Source organism: Cyphomyrmex costatus, unplaced genomic scaffold (genome assembly GCF_001594065.2).
Source record: "Cyphomyrmex costatus isolate MS0001 unplaced genomic scaffold, Ccosl1.0 scaffold2, whole genome shotgun sequence".
In the NCBI taxonomy this organism is placed as follows: Eukaryota; Metazoa; Arthropoda; class Insecta; order Hymenoptera; family Formicidae; genus Cyphomyrmex; species Cyphomyrmex costatus.
The window spans coordinates 782,468-800,061 of NW_017276038.1; the positions used below are offsets into that span (position 1 = coordinate 782,468).

General features: G+C 29.5%; 2 protein-coding genes across 2 annotated transcripts; both read left to right on the plus strand.

Annotated features, from left to right (window-relative positions):
* Positions 1-2,403: 2,403 nt before the first annotated feature.
* LOC108773147 (UPF0691 protein C9orf116 homolog) lies at positions 2,404-6,644 on the plus strand. Its single transcript, XM_018538871.1, has 2 exons — positions 2,404-2,636; positions 6,439-6,644. Exons 1-2 carry the CDS (start codon positions 2,504-2,506, stop codon positions 6,642-6,644), a joined length of 339 nt encoding a protein of 112 aa, XP_018394373.1. The 5' UTR covers positions 2,404-2,503.
* On the plus strand, positions 4,881-5,894 carry LOC108773211 (insulin-like growth factor-binding protein complex acid labile subunit). Its single transcript, XM_018538946.1, has one exon. The coding sequence runs from the start codon at positions 4,881-4,883 to the stop codon at positions 5,892-5,894; it is 1,014 nt and encodes a 337-aa protein (XP_018394448.1).
* Positions 6,645-17,594: the final 10,950 nt, after the last annotated feature.

A 17,594-nucleotide genomic window follows, 5' to 3' on the forward strand; every position in this document is an offset into this window, starting at 1 on the left:
ATAACCTCCATATACATCACTAGTTATATCTAATTATATAATATCTATTTTTATTTCCGCATTATTTTATCTTGGATATATTTAATATATTTAAATAAATATAAGAAAACTTTAAAATTAAAATTAAAAATGTATGAAACAAATAAATTAGAAAATAAAAGACTCTTTATATAAAAATAATTAAGGATAGATGAAGGACGATTAGAATCAAATCATAGATGATTTGACTTTAATCATCCTTCATCTATGCTTAATTATTTTTAAAAATGTATGCATATTTATTTAAAATTAATTTATAGATATATTTTTATTGGAAAATCTGTGAGTATATTTAAAAGATTCTCCACATACATATAAAAAAAATACTAAAAATTTGTATTAGTTCTTTTGTAATCTCTGTTTATATCTATTTCAAAATGTAACACCGTTTTTATGAATGCTCACTAATCTTCTCACTTCACTATACAAGTTATCTTTAACAAACTCGGATATCTTTTATAGTTTTTTAAACAAATTTTAATTTTATTTTGTGATAATTGATATTAGCCAACATTTTGTAAGACTGCAATTTTGGAAAACTATGTATAAACACGCGATTATGTTTAAGTTTTTTTAAAATTCTTTGTGTGAATATAACGGACTTCTTATCGTGAGCTAGTAATTCCTTTCTGGTAGTCAGACCGCAACTGGAAGTGTCGGTGATAATAATCGTTTCATTAAGTCTATACCTACATGCGTGTTGTAACTCGGCTTAGCTAATGGAGGTGGAACTGAAAAATAGACGTGTCTTTGTTGGTACATTTATTTGCATTTTGTAAACATGTATAACTGTAGCGTATAAATTAAATATTTTCGGTGCTTTTCCAATAAACATTTCTTTCATATGAACAGAAAAGCATATTAATTTATTTTGCAAAAATATAAAGTGTTTATATTTTGAATATAACATCGGTTTGTAATTTCTTATTTTATGTTCACTTTTTATGTTTATTTTATATTAAATTATTTGAAGACGAAATTACTGTACAATCGTTGCGATTTGTCTTTAAGGAACGAAAAATTTTTATTATATTTGAAATTTACTTTATAATATGATATATACGTGTATTGTATATTGCATATAATTATATATGTATATATAAATTATATATACATATATGTAATTTACATACACTGTATATATATATATATATATGTATGTACACACAATATATGTGTATGTAAATTAATTTAAGACAGTACTACATTTATATATTAATAAATTATTAGAAAAATAAATCCATTTCTTTTAGTTAACTGGAATTTACTTTTTAAAGGATAACTCATTGTCCATAATCTGTTTTAAACAAAGTTAGCAGCTAGAGTATAGATTATTTATTTGCTTCACAAAGAAAGAAAATTATTTATATATTATCACACTCTGCCTTGCTTAACAATTATTTACCATATTTTACCACTGTTGTCCTCCAAATGCTCCGACAAGTCATTTCTATTATCAGCGTACGCGATAATGTAACTAGCACAATATATAGTTCAAACTCCGTTTAAATGTAAAATACAGTCCAGTTGCTTCATAGTCATTCACCTAGGTAAGTCTGTTGACCCTAATCTGAGAACTGTTAGAGGGGACCCGTATCTGTTTCTGTACATGTGCATAAATTTCGATTTCCGTACTTAAAACTTGGCTGCATAAGTCGTAATGCATAAGGGAATTTTGCAATTATATTATACAATGTATTAAGAATTATTGTAAAACTATACTACGGAATATAACAATTGAGAGATACAAATTTTATATTTCAATTTTTTTTACACTTCCAAAGTTGAAGATAAATATTATAATCAGAATTAAATTAAACGAGAGTTAAGCACTTTTTAAAATTATATTGCTTTTTAAAGTTATATGTACCTAAGTTTAATGTAAACAGAGATGTTTATGTGAAAATTTAAAGGAAGAGAGAGATCTTTCAATAAATTATTTTATTATTTTGCAGCTGTGGAATAATCTGCAATTAAATAATGCATTAGATAAAAATGCACATTATTTGCTTACATATATACCTATGATTATACGTAAAAAATTAGTATTATATGATAGCGTTAATATACGTGTATTGTCTAGCTTTAATTTATTAGATACAATAATAGCTGATAATAATTATGCTGTATGACTTCCTAACAATTTATCATATAATAGTAGCCCACAATTTGCGTCACTAATTATACGATTAAATCGATTAAATTAAAATGGTATTATAATAATTACAGAATTTAAATAATAAATAAGTAAAGCCTCTTGTATAATAATTTATCTCCATATGTTACGTATTTTGTACACATTCGTGTTTAATCGATCATGTACGTAATAGTGTTGTTTCTATAGCAACCGAGTAATCATGGCTATTTTCCAGAAGTGAATTCAAACGCAAAGCTTATTACAAATATTGAGGTGTTTTTGGTATAATTGAAATTACACGATATTAAGTTAATCTATAAATGAGAAATGGTCGATATACCGTGCTCTTGTACTGACGAAAAACTTACGGATTACGAGGACGAGAAATTATCCGCGCTTGGTCCGCGTACAAACGAAGTTTACCGAACCTACAATCTTCCATCAAGATTCATATATCCAAGTGAGTTGTTTACTAGATACTGACATTTGTTACATGATATTCTATCTCGAGTTAAATTCTCTAGCAAAATGAGATATGAAAAATATTCAGTATACAAACATGTGTAGAAACAACTGAATTTCGTTTTTCTCGGATGTAATTCAATGCGATTTACATATTACCGCTTTCCACAACTCAATATTATAAATTTAATTTCGTATTACGATGCCCTACTAGTTCTTTTTTCAATTAAATTGCTACGTAAATCTGATATATTTTTCACGCTTTCTGTTTAGATATCTCGCTGGTACATTTTTAAAGTCTGCTGTGTTATCTGTATACATAAAAGAATAAAACTTGAAAGAATAAAAAAGCTGCTCATAAATATTATGAATAAATTACATTAAAACATTGCAATGTGCATGTGACATGTATAATATAAACGCGAAAAATAACTTCATTAAAATTTCATTAAATAAATATATGAAAAATAGCAAGCTATGAGTTACCAATGGCAAGACTATTTTTTAATATAAATAATGGATAAAATTAGTTACAGATACAAAAGAGATAATACGTTGCTGAACTGTATATTCTGGTTCAGAAGTCGCAAGTAGCTAGCATGATAATGTTCAGCTATTAATAAGCTGACGTAGCCGATCACTGCACTCGTCGAATCTTATCTGCCTACGAGCATTTTTATGTATTTTCCAATGAACCCTTTGCAAGTAACTCATCGCGAATCGTATAATATATGTGGACCGAGCGGCGCCTGAATCTTTTATCGCCGCACGTTGTATAAAGTATGAGATCCTGATATGGTCTTGTTATTCGTTACTGATAATTCTTCATCGTTTTCCGGTATGCAGTCATATCGGCTGCTTGCAAAGTGTATGGAAAATGAATGATTTCTAATCATTAATTTATAACATTTTTTATTTTTTTGGAGTAACATCTTTGCTGAAATTATTGTGCAATATGATCTTAATTTTTATTATTTTATATAATTAAATTGACGATATTTATTTCAATCTTAATTTATGATTGCGCTTTCAATTCGACGTGCAATTTAAATAATTGGAAGGTGTTTAAAATTTTCTTACAAATTTACTTAAAACTATTATTAAATTTAAAAATAATATATAAAATTTCAAACTGTATTTTGCTTTTTTATTTGTGATTTGCTATTTTATTATTAAACTTATTATTATGTAGCAAATTATCATATTATATTTTATAAAAATATTAAGTATATTTTAGATATTATTATTACTCTTAGTAATTAAAATACAATTTTATGCATTTACATACAAATACTAATAACACATGTATACAGTAGATTCAACATATTCTTGCGCCTGCAGTTGCAATTAAAGGACATTTTACTTTTAAACAATACGAGAAGTATTTATGTACATACTACGTTATTTATCATATTTCAAAAAGCCATTTAAATTCTATTTATGTATAAGTAAAACTTGGTTATTGTATTGTTAGCTGGAAATTAATTGACATAGTTAAACAATTTACGTTAAATTGAACACGTTTCACTTATCCCAAACGGTCCAATTAAATTTTTGTGTTAATTTAACACAAGATATGTGTATTAGGAAGTTACATAAATATTGTGTAAAAAATTAACACAAATGCGTAACACTGATACAGTTCGTACAAAGCAATCATATTTCTTTATTAAAATCAATATCTAATCCTAATTTATGTTATGTATTCATGTCAACTTGACATGTTTCGATAAATTAAACATTTCTTATATATTAAAATAATACATTATTTTTATGTTATTTGTTTATAAATTTTGTTATTTTAACACTAACAAATACATATAAAGTAAAAATATTCAAATTAAACAATCACATCATGCTAAATCATATCATGTTAAATTAACACTTGGATATATTAAAAGTTTAACATAAAATTTTAATAAAGATTTGAGTAGATCTTTTCCAACACAAATACAAAATGTTTTTTATTTTGTTTCGATGAAGCGTTTGGTATAATCAACTAATATCAAATAAGAATTATTAAAAGATAACATTTTTTATATTCAACCGATTTGTGGCGCTATATAATTTATAATTAATTAGAAGTCCAAGATAATGCGATATTATGTTGTAGTAGATATGCGTGTAATAACTTATCGCTGATATATATGTATATTCGCGTAATAATATCTCGCAAACATCGTGTACGCGAAGAAACTTTGACGCATACGAAGTTAGTGCACAATCACCCTCCGAGCACACCATGTGCTTCCTCCTTCTCATTTATCTCCTCTTATCGGGTAACGTTGCGGATGTTTTCACGGAGGGCACCGACTGTCAGGTTTACAACCACCTGTATGTCTGTTTGGAGAACAGCAGTTTTCTTCGCAGCGTCGCCTTCGAGGACGTCAACGCTGTTCAGACGATTGAAGATATCGAGTTACATCTAGAGAATCTCGGGATCGTTAACATCGTCAGGAATGCCTTTATCGAGGTCAGCAACTCGTCCGCTCTCTATGCTCGCGATAATCGGCTATCAAGTATCGACCGGCATTACTTCGACGCTCTCGATCAGCTCACCTATTTAGACTTGAAAAACAATACGATCACCAACGTAGAAGACGGTGCTTTCGCGAGTTTGTGTAATCTAGAGACTCTGCTGCTGGATTACAACAACATCTCAGATTTGCGACCTGGCGTATGGAAGGGTCTCTCGGAGTTGCATGAGCTCTACATCACCAATAACCGACTCACGTTGAGGAGAAACATGTTCAAGGGACTCGGACAGCTCGAAACGCTGGTTCTGGACTCGAATGACATACCGGAGATACCGATTGGCGCGTTCAATGGACTATCCCATATAGACCTTCTCTATTTGTCGCGCAACAAGATCTCGACTTTGCCTGCCGACGTGTTCCGCGGTCTCAGAGAAATAAACGAGCTTGACTTGGGCAGAAATCGACTGAGAACAATTCCCGCCAATATCTTTCACCACATGAAGTCACTGCACTCACTCTGGCTGAACGGCAATCAGTTAACAGTGCTGAAGTCCGACACCTTCCAGGGTCTAGATAATTTGCTGTTTCTTTTCTTGAACAACAACGACCTCCGTTATGTGGACATGGCAGCATTTGCGCGAATGAGAAACGTAACTGTGGATCCCGGCTTCAAAGTACGCGGCTCGTTAGTAGACGACTTTGGAAAAGTTCACGGTCAATATCACTGCAATAGCGTGGCATATCAGATACCATATGACTGTACAGAGATAGATTCATAGATTCCGGCTAGAGCTCGTAAGCGAGATGTTTTTATATTCACAAATATACATCTGAGAAAACCGAAAATATTTTAGATTATATTTAACAATGACACACACACGAATATTTTAATTTTCAGAGATCTATAAAAATATTTAATAGATGCCCGAATATGTATCAACATGATTATAACTTGATCATATAAGTCTACAGAAATAATAATTAAAAACCATCTTATTTGAACCATATTAAATAAAAATTGACTGAGAAATTTTTTTAATACAAATGAGCGAATAAGACCAGATTTGATCAAGACGGATTTTGATACCTAATAATATTATAATCGACACACAATTTGTTTGAACTAAAATTTGTAACATTCATATAAAAATATCATTATATGCACCAAGACGCGATTTGACCGAATATGACCTTCTTTATTTATTTATATCAAACATTTTATATCGAATAAAATATTTTTTCGTACATGCGCATGTAAATATTATAAAAAATGATGTACTATTTATTATTAATTAATCATTAACGATATTTGACATTTTTCAGAAATTTTTAAAGGTTACGGTCAGGAGAATCCTCCTCATCCTTGCTACTGGAGAACTTCTATGGATTATGGCTGGCACGCACCAACCATTCATACAGTGCCGACGTTTTATTATCCTCGAAACCATTCTTTCAGCGCTGAACTTGGTCGCGCCGGGATGTACCGGAATTGTTCTCTCAATACAGAACTTGACAAGTCGTTATTTTAAATTTTACGAATGTGACTTGTTTATCTATCATTAATATATACATATGTGTGATGATAATAATTATAATATGTAGTGTACTATTTAAACATTAATTAATGTTTTTGTTCGCTCTATGCATGCACTATTTTCTCTCTTTTATTTTTGTAGAAATTATTAATTAACATGTGTGTACTCACTCATTTAGACTTATATAAATATAAAAATAAAAATTGATAATGTTAATAATATTCTAATTCATCTTTATATGTAACTTTTTTGAACTATTCAGGAATTTCTTACATACACACACATATACATAAATATATTATATATAATATTATATATATATACACATAAATAGTTAAAAAATTACAGGACTCTTATTATAATATTCAAAATACTCTCATCCAGACAGCACTGATAATGTGTTTCTCACAATATCATGTTTGTAAATTAGTAGTCAGTTGTGGTAATAGTGATGAAAAAATGAGATACAAGTTTAACCGTGTCGTGGGTAATGATAAAAAAAATAATTTTTTGGTCACGAATTTAAGAAGACAAAAATAATAAAAATTGTGTTAATTAATATAAAAATAATATAATTAAAACTCGTTTTAATAATATTTCTAATTTTTTATAGTTATTAACTTCTTTTATTTTTATGTATCGATAACTCTCGAATTGACGTTTACGTTATTCTTTTTATTGTTTTGACATCAAGACCTTCGTTTATTAACATTTCTATATACATTACACGTTTGGGTCTTATATTTAGGCTTTCTTCAGGTGTACAAAAATTCTAACGTAAAATAAATTAATGTTAAAATTTGAAAAGTCAGAGGTTTTGTAATATAATTAGATGAACGTTTAATTACAGAAATGAAAAATGGCTCGTCAAGCAATTGGAAGAATGATTGCGAAAATTTCATGTTGTTCTAGTGAGAACATAAAAATATATTATATGTTATCAAAACTATAATAGAAAAACAAGTACAATACGCCTCTCTGGTAAAGAAAAAACTCACTTCGGAGTCCAAAAATTGAAATATCCATGTCAATGTTGCAATAATCGTCAATAATTATATGTCAACGGAAGTAAAAGATCAATATCACATTATAAGTGCATAACATCCGATGTATAAAGAAGAGATAATCGTTGTCTCGATGATATGAGAGACATTTGTAAAATCATAGGCGTATATATCAAAATTCTGTTTATAAGTAGTATTGCCAAATATAAAAAAGTCGAATCTAAAACAAATCTAATTATCGTTAGAAATTCTGCTTATGGAAATTAACATTTTTGACAAAGTTCCTCATCGTTAAGTGATGATACATCTTGATTTTCTTTTTTTTCAAATATTTCTCCTTTGTTATCTACGATCCGTAAAAAATAATTAGTGAATCAGTCTTCTGTTAATATTCTGATTTATAAGTTTCTTGGTAGGATCTTTTTTGATAACTGCATAAGAGAGTCTCTTTGTCATTTAACATACAATTCACGCCTCTCACGTAAAAAGTTTTGACTAAGATAACAGTTGCATTGACTGCATGGGTAAACATTTTAGTTATTCAGGTGAGGCAGCAAAATCATCCACCAATTTTAGTAAACTTTTCTCAGTAGATGATAAATGTGTGGTAGTAGATACTATATTGTTGAGAGCAGCTAAGGAATAGTTCGTGATATTTATTTTCTTATTAATTAATTTCTCTAGCTGTAACGTTATAAATTTATAAATATACCAATAGATATATCAATAGATCTGACAATGATAAAATTATCATTGATGCAATCTATTACCAGATCTATTGATATATTTATAAATAATAACGTTACAGCTAGAGAAATTAATTTATAATCTTCTCTGATGTGCATTCCTTTAAGTATATCAACTAGATAAAAACTATTTTTTAAATAACTATCCACATTGGATAAAGAATCATACAATATATCATGTAAAAAAGATGACAAAGTGTATAACGCGATAGACGAGATAATGATCCTAAATGGACATTTTTGTTTGTGAATTTTGTGTAGTAATTTACTTACACTCTATTCCATGCTCTTGACGCAACCAAAAGTAATGTTCTTTTTGTTAATCATAGGCAATGCAAAATCGCCCAACTGTACAGAACATTGATCATCAACCATAATATTAGCAAAAGATAAATTCACCAACCATTTTTTACGGTTCGTTGATAATAAAGGAGTAATATTAGAGACAAGGATATATTAAACAGAAATACTGTATAGAAGTTTATCATATAGAATATTATATGTTACATAGAAATATAGACTCTATATGACTAATGTACGTAAATTATCCATAGATAAGAAGATAAATATCACGAGCTATTCCTTAGCTGCCTTCAACAATATAGTATATCTACTACCACACATTTATCATCTACTGAGAAAAGTTTACTAAAATTGGTGGATGATTTTGCTGCCTCACCTGAATAACTAAAATTTTTACCCATGCAGTCAATGCAACTGTTATCTTAGTAAAAAATTTTTACGTGAGTGGCGTGAATTGTATGTTAAATGGCAAAGAGACTGTCTTATGCAGTTATCAAAAAAGATCTTACCAAGAAACTTATAAATCAGAATATTAACAGAAGACAGATTTATTAATTATTTTTTACGGATCGTAGATAACAAAGAAGATTTGAAAGAAAAGAAAATCAAGATGTATCATTACTTAACGATGAGGAACTTTGTCAAAAATGTTAATTTCCAGAATTTCTAACGATAATTAGATTTGTTTTAGATTCGACTTTTTTATATTTGGCAATACTACTTATAAACAGAATTTTGATATATATGCCTATACAAATGTCTCCCATATCGTCGAGACAGTTAAACGATTAATCTCTTCTTTATACATCGGACATTATGCACTCATAATGTGATATTAATCTTTTACTTCCGTTGACACGTAATTATTGACGATTATTGCAACATTGACATGGATATTTCAATTTTTGGACTCCAAGGTGAGTTTTTTTTTTACCAGAGAAGCATATTGTACTTGTTTTTCTATTATAGTTCTGATAACATATAACATATTTTTATGTTCTCACTAGGACAACGAGAAATTTTCGCAGTTGTTCTTCCAATTGCTTGACGAGCTATTTTTCATTTCTGTAATTAAACATTCATCTAATTATATTACAAAACCTCCGGCTTTTCAAATTTCAACATTAATTTACCGCTTTAGAATTTTTGTACAACTGGAAGGGTTGGCTTAAATATAACGCCGAAACTTGTAATGTATATGTATTATATTTTGCAGCGTTTAATGTGTATTCTTATTTCTTGTTGTTTTTTATATTTATATTTAATACACTTATGTGTGTTATCTTTATTATGGAATTTTTTTTATTGTCTCTTGACTCTTATTTGCCTTGTGTATCACATTGTTGTATTATATATATATATATACATATGTACATATGTACATATGTACATATATGTACATATATATATATATATATATACATATATATACATATGTATATATATATATGTACATATAATGAAGATATATTACTGATGAAGATGTATCAGGATAGAAAAGAAAAATGACAATGCATGTATGTGACTTTACGCTTATGCTTTTATTATTACAGTTCAGCTTACGTATTGCATTGAACATAATAATGTAACAGATTCTACATCGGAGCGTCTTTGAAGTATATAACGCTCTATCTAATGTATATTATACGGATACCATTTATTACCCTTGCCGCAGAGATATTATTGATGATTAATATATCATTTCGTTTCATCTTTATTTTATTATCGATGCGATTTATCTATACGTATCGCCTAATAATCATTAATAATTGAAAAAAAAACCATTGCGCATACAGTGTCATGACAATTACACATTAATAGTTATTACATTTTGCAATTAAAATATTTCAAGATTCGCATTAATTATTATATTTCACATTAATTATGGTAATATATTAGTAACGGTAACTCTTTGATGGCACATACGTGACACGTATAATATATATTTATGTATATATTATATAACATAATGGACATTTATAGTCTCGATCTATTGTTTTAACACGTTTAGAAGTAAGATTTATCATAAGAACCATAATAAACTAGGAAACATTGGAAATGTTTTATAATCTATTATGGCAACAGGGACTAAATAATGGTTCACACACTCATGTTTTCTTTTTTTCTTGTTATTCAGAAAATTGCGACATATCAATTGCTATTGTTCTTATTGGTACTTCTGTTTGGTTAATTACGAACCACATCGAAACGTCGATAATTTCAAAAAATGATTACCATATTCATCATCCATTCAGATAAAACGATAATAATACAAAAAATTTTATCATATAATTTTTGTCCGTATCATTAAATCGTTGTTCTTGAAAAAATATCATATATGAAAGCTAAATAAAAATACTTGTAATGGATTACATTTTTACGATCGCGATTAACAATCGAAAAGTCTTAATGGATATTACACTTTATTTTAATACGAGAGAATTTCTTTATACTTTTTTATCATAATATATAAAATACCGATATACACAAAAGCTTTACAAGAAGGCGCATTTATGAATACAGTGCGCCGAAAAACAACGTGTCCAATGTCCTTCCAATTTAAAATTTAAATTAATGATTTCGCCCGATTAATCTTTGATATTTATCGGATGTTTCGCATCATATGCCGGCTTTATAATGGCATAAGTTAGGCAAAAAACATGCTTCGGCTGAAATCTCACCTCGAAAAATGATCTACACTCTATTGTCTACATCTCAATTTATGAACTCTATTGCTAAAAAGATCTTGACTATCTTTGAACGTATATGCTCGCTGCTCAAGCGACAAACGCACGATGGCAACGAGTATCTTTATACGTGCTTACTAACTATTAGCGACTTTTGAACAGCAATTACGTTTTTGTATTTATATATGCGCTTGCATTTATAAATATTTGTTTTTATATATTTTTTTATATATTTTGTATATATTATTTATATACTCTTTATATATTTTTCTACACGTTTTGGTATGTATTGTACATTCTTCAGTAGCGTATTCGCTACTGGTTATAAATTTATCATGTTTACATCTCTTCATCATAGAGCTTTGCTCGATAATCCTTAGTAATTAACGATGACAGATAGAACTCGCATTTTATGTGTATCATCCTAATTCTTTCCCCATTTACGCTTAGGGGGAAAGGCTACTCCGTTACTTACTCGTATAGATTTTTATCGTAGGTGAATTGATTTATAGCGCGCGCTAATCTACGCACGCGCTACGTACTACATGGACATTGCTCTATATAATCCGCGTTCTCTGATCTCTGTCTTCCTTTTCGTCTATTTCCACCGTTCAGGACACGTACTGGTTCTCTTGATTCGTTGTCCTTTCAGTGAATTAAAAATACGCTTATAACTTTAAGTACCGTTACAAGTTTATTATTGAAATGAAACGCACCGTGTCGTTCGCAATTCCTCGAGAGATCTTTCGCCCTTCCTACGATCTTAAAATCAGGGAGATTGCCTTTATAATCGTTTTCCATCTTTCATCTCAAAATACGCGTCAATGGTGTCCGATCATTTTCGCATAATTCGAGAAATCTTACTATTTCGTATTAAAAGAATTCAACAATTTGAGTTTCAGATAAAGTACACAAAAATATTCACCCTTCATTTTTTTATATTACTTAACCGACTTCTTGGGAGGTGTAATTAAGTTATGTAATAATTTGTTTGATGGAAAGTATGTATATAAATTGCAGTAAACTATAAAATATAAAATAATAGCGACGTTATTGAATCTATTCCAAAACACGATGTTCAATCAATACAAGCATATTAAAGCATGTAAAAATTCTATAATTGGAACAGATATCAAAAAGGCCGCCATTCATTCATCTTCGAATTATTACACCTTGCATTTTTTTCCATTACGCTCGAAATCACCACGAACCGCAACGAATCATCCATTACAACTCTATCGTTTCTGTTTCTTTTTCTCGCAACGATTGAATCGCACACACTTCGCACGCAGTAATGTCAAAAGTCATCACCGTCGGTATTCAGCCTCAATTCAAAGTTCATCGAAACGTCGACCGCCGCGTGAATGTCAGCCAATTCGAAAGTCACGGCGGTTTTCGAGCACGTGGCGGCCAACGAGTCGATCGTGAACCCCGATTCAACTCTTTCTCCCGCGTGGGTGGTCCTTTCGTGGTCATCGAAGCGTCACGTTTCGATTCTCCCTTCCTCTCTTTGAGTGCATGATCAACGTGCTCGCACCCGGTAAGAATCATTCCGCTCGAGAAAGCTCGATGAGCACGGTCGTCTTTACGTCGACGATAGTTTACTAATGTGTATGTAACTGTTTTGGATTATACGTGTAATTGTATATCTTGCAACACTGACCAATTACATTAATTTTTAAGATTCCTAACGAATCTACATAAATTAGTTAGTATTAGACCTGTGTCTTCCTGAAATCTTAGAGCAATAAGTATTTTTAATATTTTGCTTTCCTGCACGATAGGCTGACTTTAATAGTGCATTAAATAACATCAACGTCATACCGTACCGTAATGTTACTTATAAATATAGTGATTTAATTTATTGTGTGTGTGTGTGTGTGTGTGTGTGTGTGTGTGTGTGTGTATGTCTATATGTGTATGAATCGATGTCATACATGTTGGGATAGCACGCATTGAAATCAGGGAGGTAACGCACATAGTACTGGGCTGTGACTTGTATATTTGTCGCGCCCTCACGCCTACTCAATTATTATTGTTACTTTTGTAGTTTCGAGTTACCATCCGATTTTAACCCTAAATTCATTACTCTATCTCACTCAATCTCACGATAATCGACGAGAATATGAGGAGACTTAATATTATATCTGTGTTTGTGTTCGTCCGAAGTACGCAGCTCTTTGACGACAAAGAGAACTGCCTTGCAGTTTGCGATCAATTTACGGAGCTAAACTCTCCGCAAATTGATCACTATCTGCGATATAATCACATCAATCGTTTACAACAACTTGTTATATTCACAATGATCAATATATTGTACAGATTACTAATTTAACATTAAATTCGTTAAACATACAGAAATTCGCATTAAATAATAATAGATGAGTCATCTTTCGCGCGCACGCGCGTGTGTGCAGAGGCGTTACGAAGCATCAAACAGATAGCATAGGGCGCAACATTTGGAGGGGCGAAAAATTTAATAGGCAGCGCTACTCTCTTGTAAATATAGAAAGACGTAATTAGAATATTTTTGTAAACTATAGCCAGAAAGTGTAACAGTATGTTGCAATACGCGTAAAATATATTGTTATGTAAGAAATAAGCAACGACACTAGAAAAATATCAGGGCGCTCCGGGATTCGAACCGAGATCTGGTTTCCTCTCCAAAAGTTGGTAGACTTCCGTTTTATCATTAAGCCACCCCCACCCCCACACAGCCCTAATGCTAATAGTCCTAGATCACGCTTATTCCTAGTAAATTCCTTACAATTACAAAAAAAAATATGACATTTATTATATTCGTATTCATGTGTTATGCAAATTGGTGGAAATTTTATTATCTTTTAGTCGTTGGTTCATTGCTGTTGGTGGAGGATTGGTGTTTTAGCAATCCTTGTGCTGGAGCGCAAAAGCAACTTCCAGCATAGGACGCCAAAGACAGTCGTAACGCCTCCGTGTATGTGTGCGCGTGTGTTTGAGTAGTGTGTGTGTGTGTGTTTGAGTAGTGTGTAACCGGGAATAAATCTTGATAAAGTGTACTGTATCCTACTACAGCGTAGATGCGAAACAAAGATATATACCGCTAAAATGCGCTTCTTGCCGTTTTCGTTGTAAATCACTTATTATAAAGTTATTAAATTTTGGTGTTTTGTGCAGCCACAATTAATATTTATCGAGTACATTTCATAAAATAACTATGAACAAATTGTAAAACGTAACATAATCCTTCTATCTTACATATCGAGATTTTCGTGTATTCAAAATTTATTCCTAATGTAACAGTATGATCGCTTATTGTTAACTACACAGTAGTTGTATCTTGTGTTAAGTTCTGTGTGTGACATTATTATGAGAAGGTAAAGTTAGTTAAGTTGCCACAACGAGCTTTCTATCTAACGTTGTAAGAACAATCTTAAGAATTATAATACACATTTTTATTATTCTTAAGACACCGTACATGTCCGTACAATTCGTAATAATCTGTATAGATTCAATACGTCTAACTATTCTACCGTCTTTGTTAGAAAGGATAGTGTGAAAGGAAAAATATTAGAATTGTACCAATCCTCATGCTACTACAGCTGGACTCAAACAAACAGAAGAAAAGCAAGAAAACTTCAATAGTGTAATCGATACAGCTGAGACGATGTACGTAAGAGATTTCTCTTCAATGTGCAATGCTCAAAATAGTGAAGAATATAAATACATATATATGTATATATATGTGTTATGTAATTTAAAGGCGTGAAACATGCGCGAATTTGTGATTTATTACCATTGTTAGAGAAAATTGAGAAATGTAGAAATATGTATTTTGGAAAATGTGTATCTATGGATAATACTATTTATTTAAAAAATAAGTACTTTGTATTGTATACATATAAAAAGTTAATAGCACTTAACGTTTATATTTATATTGAAATAAGATATTTGTTTTATATTTCGATATATAAACAAGTTTTCTTTTTTCTATATAATGTTTGTTTATTTACTACTTTCTATTTCTTAGAAGTGTAATACAATAAAGTAAATAATAGAAAATAAAAAAACTTATACATATATTAATGATCGAAATAACAGTATAAAGATCTTAGATATTTGAAATAAATGTAAACATAAACGTCAAATACTATTTGCTTTTTTATATGTATATATTTTATAAAATACTTATTTCAAATAGTATATTTTTATAAATGCATCCTTTAAGTAAATATTTCTACTAAATCTGTTTCAATTTTCTTAGCACTAAAAATATCTACTACTTTTTTCTATTATAACTATTTTCCTCCGTGCTGTTGCACTATCCTCTCGCGATAATCGAAGGATAATCGGCGAGAATATGAGGAGACTTACTTATATTTGGATTCTGATATTCAGTTCCCTCTTGAAAAAGGGAATACTGTCGTGCAGTTGCGAACAATTTGCGATGTTAAACTGTTCGCAAATTGTTTGCTGTCTGCGTTATATTTCTAATGATAAATATAATATTATGCATAATATTTACTATTATACAAAAAACTCGTTATATTTATAATGATAAATATAATATTATGCTGATTACTAATTTAAAACATTAAATTCGGTAAACATACAAAAATACGCATTTAATATTAAGAAACGATTTGTCTTTTGTGTAATCGACGACAAATCTGGATAATGCGTACATGCGAAACAAAGATATATACCGTTGAAAAGCACTTCTTATTGTTTTCGTTGTAAATGTTTATAAAATTAAAAATTATGATGTTTTGTGCAGCCACAATTAACATTTATCGAGCACATTCTATAAAATAGCTACATACAAATTGTAACATAATTTTTCTATTTTATATATAGAGATTTTCGTGTATTCAAAATGTTTTCGTAATGTAATAATTCAATCGCTTATTATTAGTTGCACAATAGTTGCATAGAATCTTGTGTGTGACATTATGAGAATTTTTCACAAATATTATTTGAAGTAAAATTAGTTACTATATGTAACTTTTTAACTAACATTATAAGAACGATCTTAATAGTAAGCAGATAATTAACAGAAACATTTTTGTTAATTTTAAGAGGTTAATGCGACTCGTAATAAACACGTATAGATTTAATATATCTATGTAATTATTGTATTATCGTTATTGGAAGGAAAAAGTTGAAGACAAAATTTGTAAGAATAATCCTACGCAACTACTGTTCATCTAAAGCGGAAGAAAAAGGTAAAGGAGTACTCAGCGATCAAATTGATATGTACAAAAAAGATTTCTCCTCGATGTACAGTGATGAATGCTCGGAAAATACAGTGAGGATATAAAATATATGTGGAAGCTTTATGGTTCAGAGAGGAACATAAGAAGGTACCATTGATTTGACCCTGGCGTTACTTTTGTCTGAAATATTTTTCAAAAAAACTGCATTTTTCTTTTTTTTTAGGAAAGTGCATGATATAGTTGCTTTTTAAAACTTGATACATACTTATATGTCTGAATGTTAATTGGAAAGCGTGAAACATGTATAAAATTTATTCACAAAAATTGAAATAGATTTAATAAATTTTATTAAATAGAAATATTTATCTAAAGCCCTGTCCATGCTAGAACTCAATTTAAGTTTCTGGATCCAGAAATATATAACCAATCAATTTGCCATTTTTCTATAAAAATTACTTGTTGATTGACTATGCATCTCTCGATCTGAAATTAACATTAATGTTAAATGGTCTTTACATATGTATAATACTACAAAATATTTCACATTCAAATAATATTTTTTTTTTAGATACGTTCTTTAAACCGTGGACACAAAAGTTAAAGGATATATTTAAAAAGAAAATATTTGAATGTGAAATATTTTGTAGTATATGTAAAAAAGCAAAAAACCATTTAACATTGATGTTTACGTGTACATGGAAAAAAATATTTATTTTATATTTTGATATATCTAAGATAAATAAGTTTACTATTTTTTTGTTATTTATTTACTATTTTCTATTTTTTAGTACATACAAAATAGAAAATAGTGATAATAAAAAAAAATTTATATATATATAAAGTTTATATTTATCTATAATATGTCAAAATGTAGAATAAATATTTTATTTTAAGTAGAAGTAAATATAAATGTCAAATACTACTATATTTGTGTGTGTGTGTGTGTGTGTTCTTTTTATACGTCTATGCAAAATACTTATTTCAAATTATGTCCTTATGTATTTTTTAA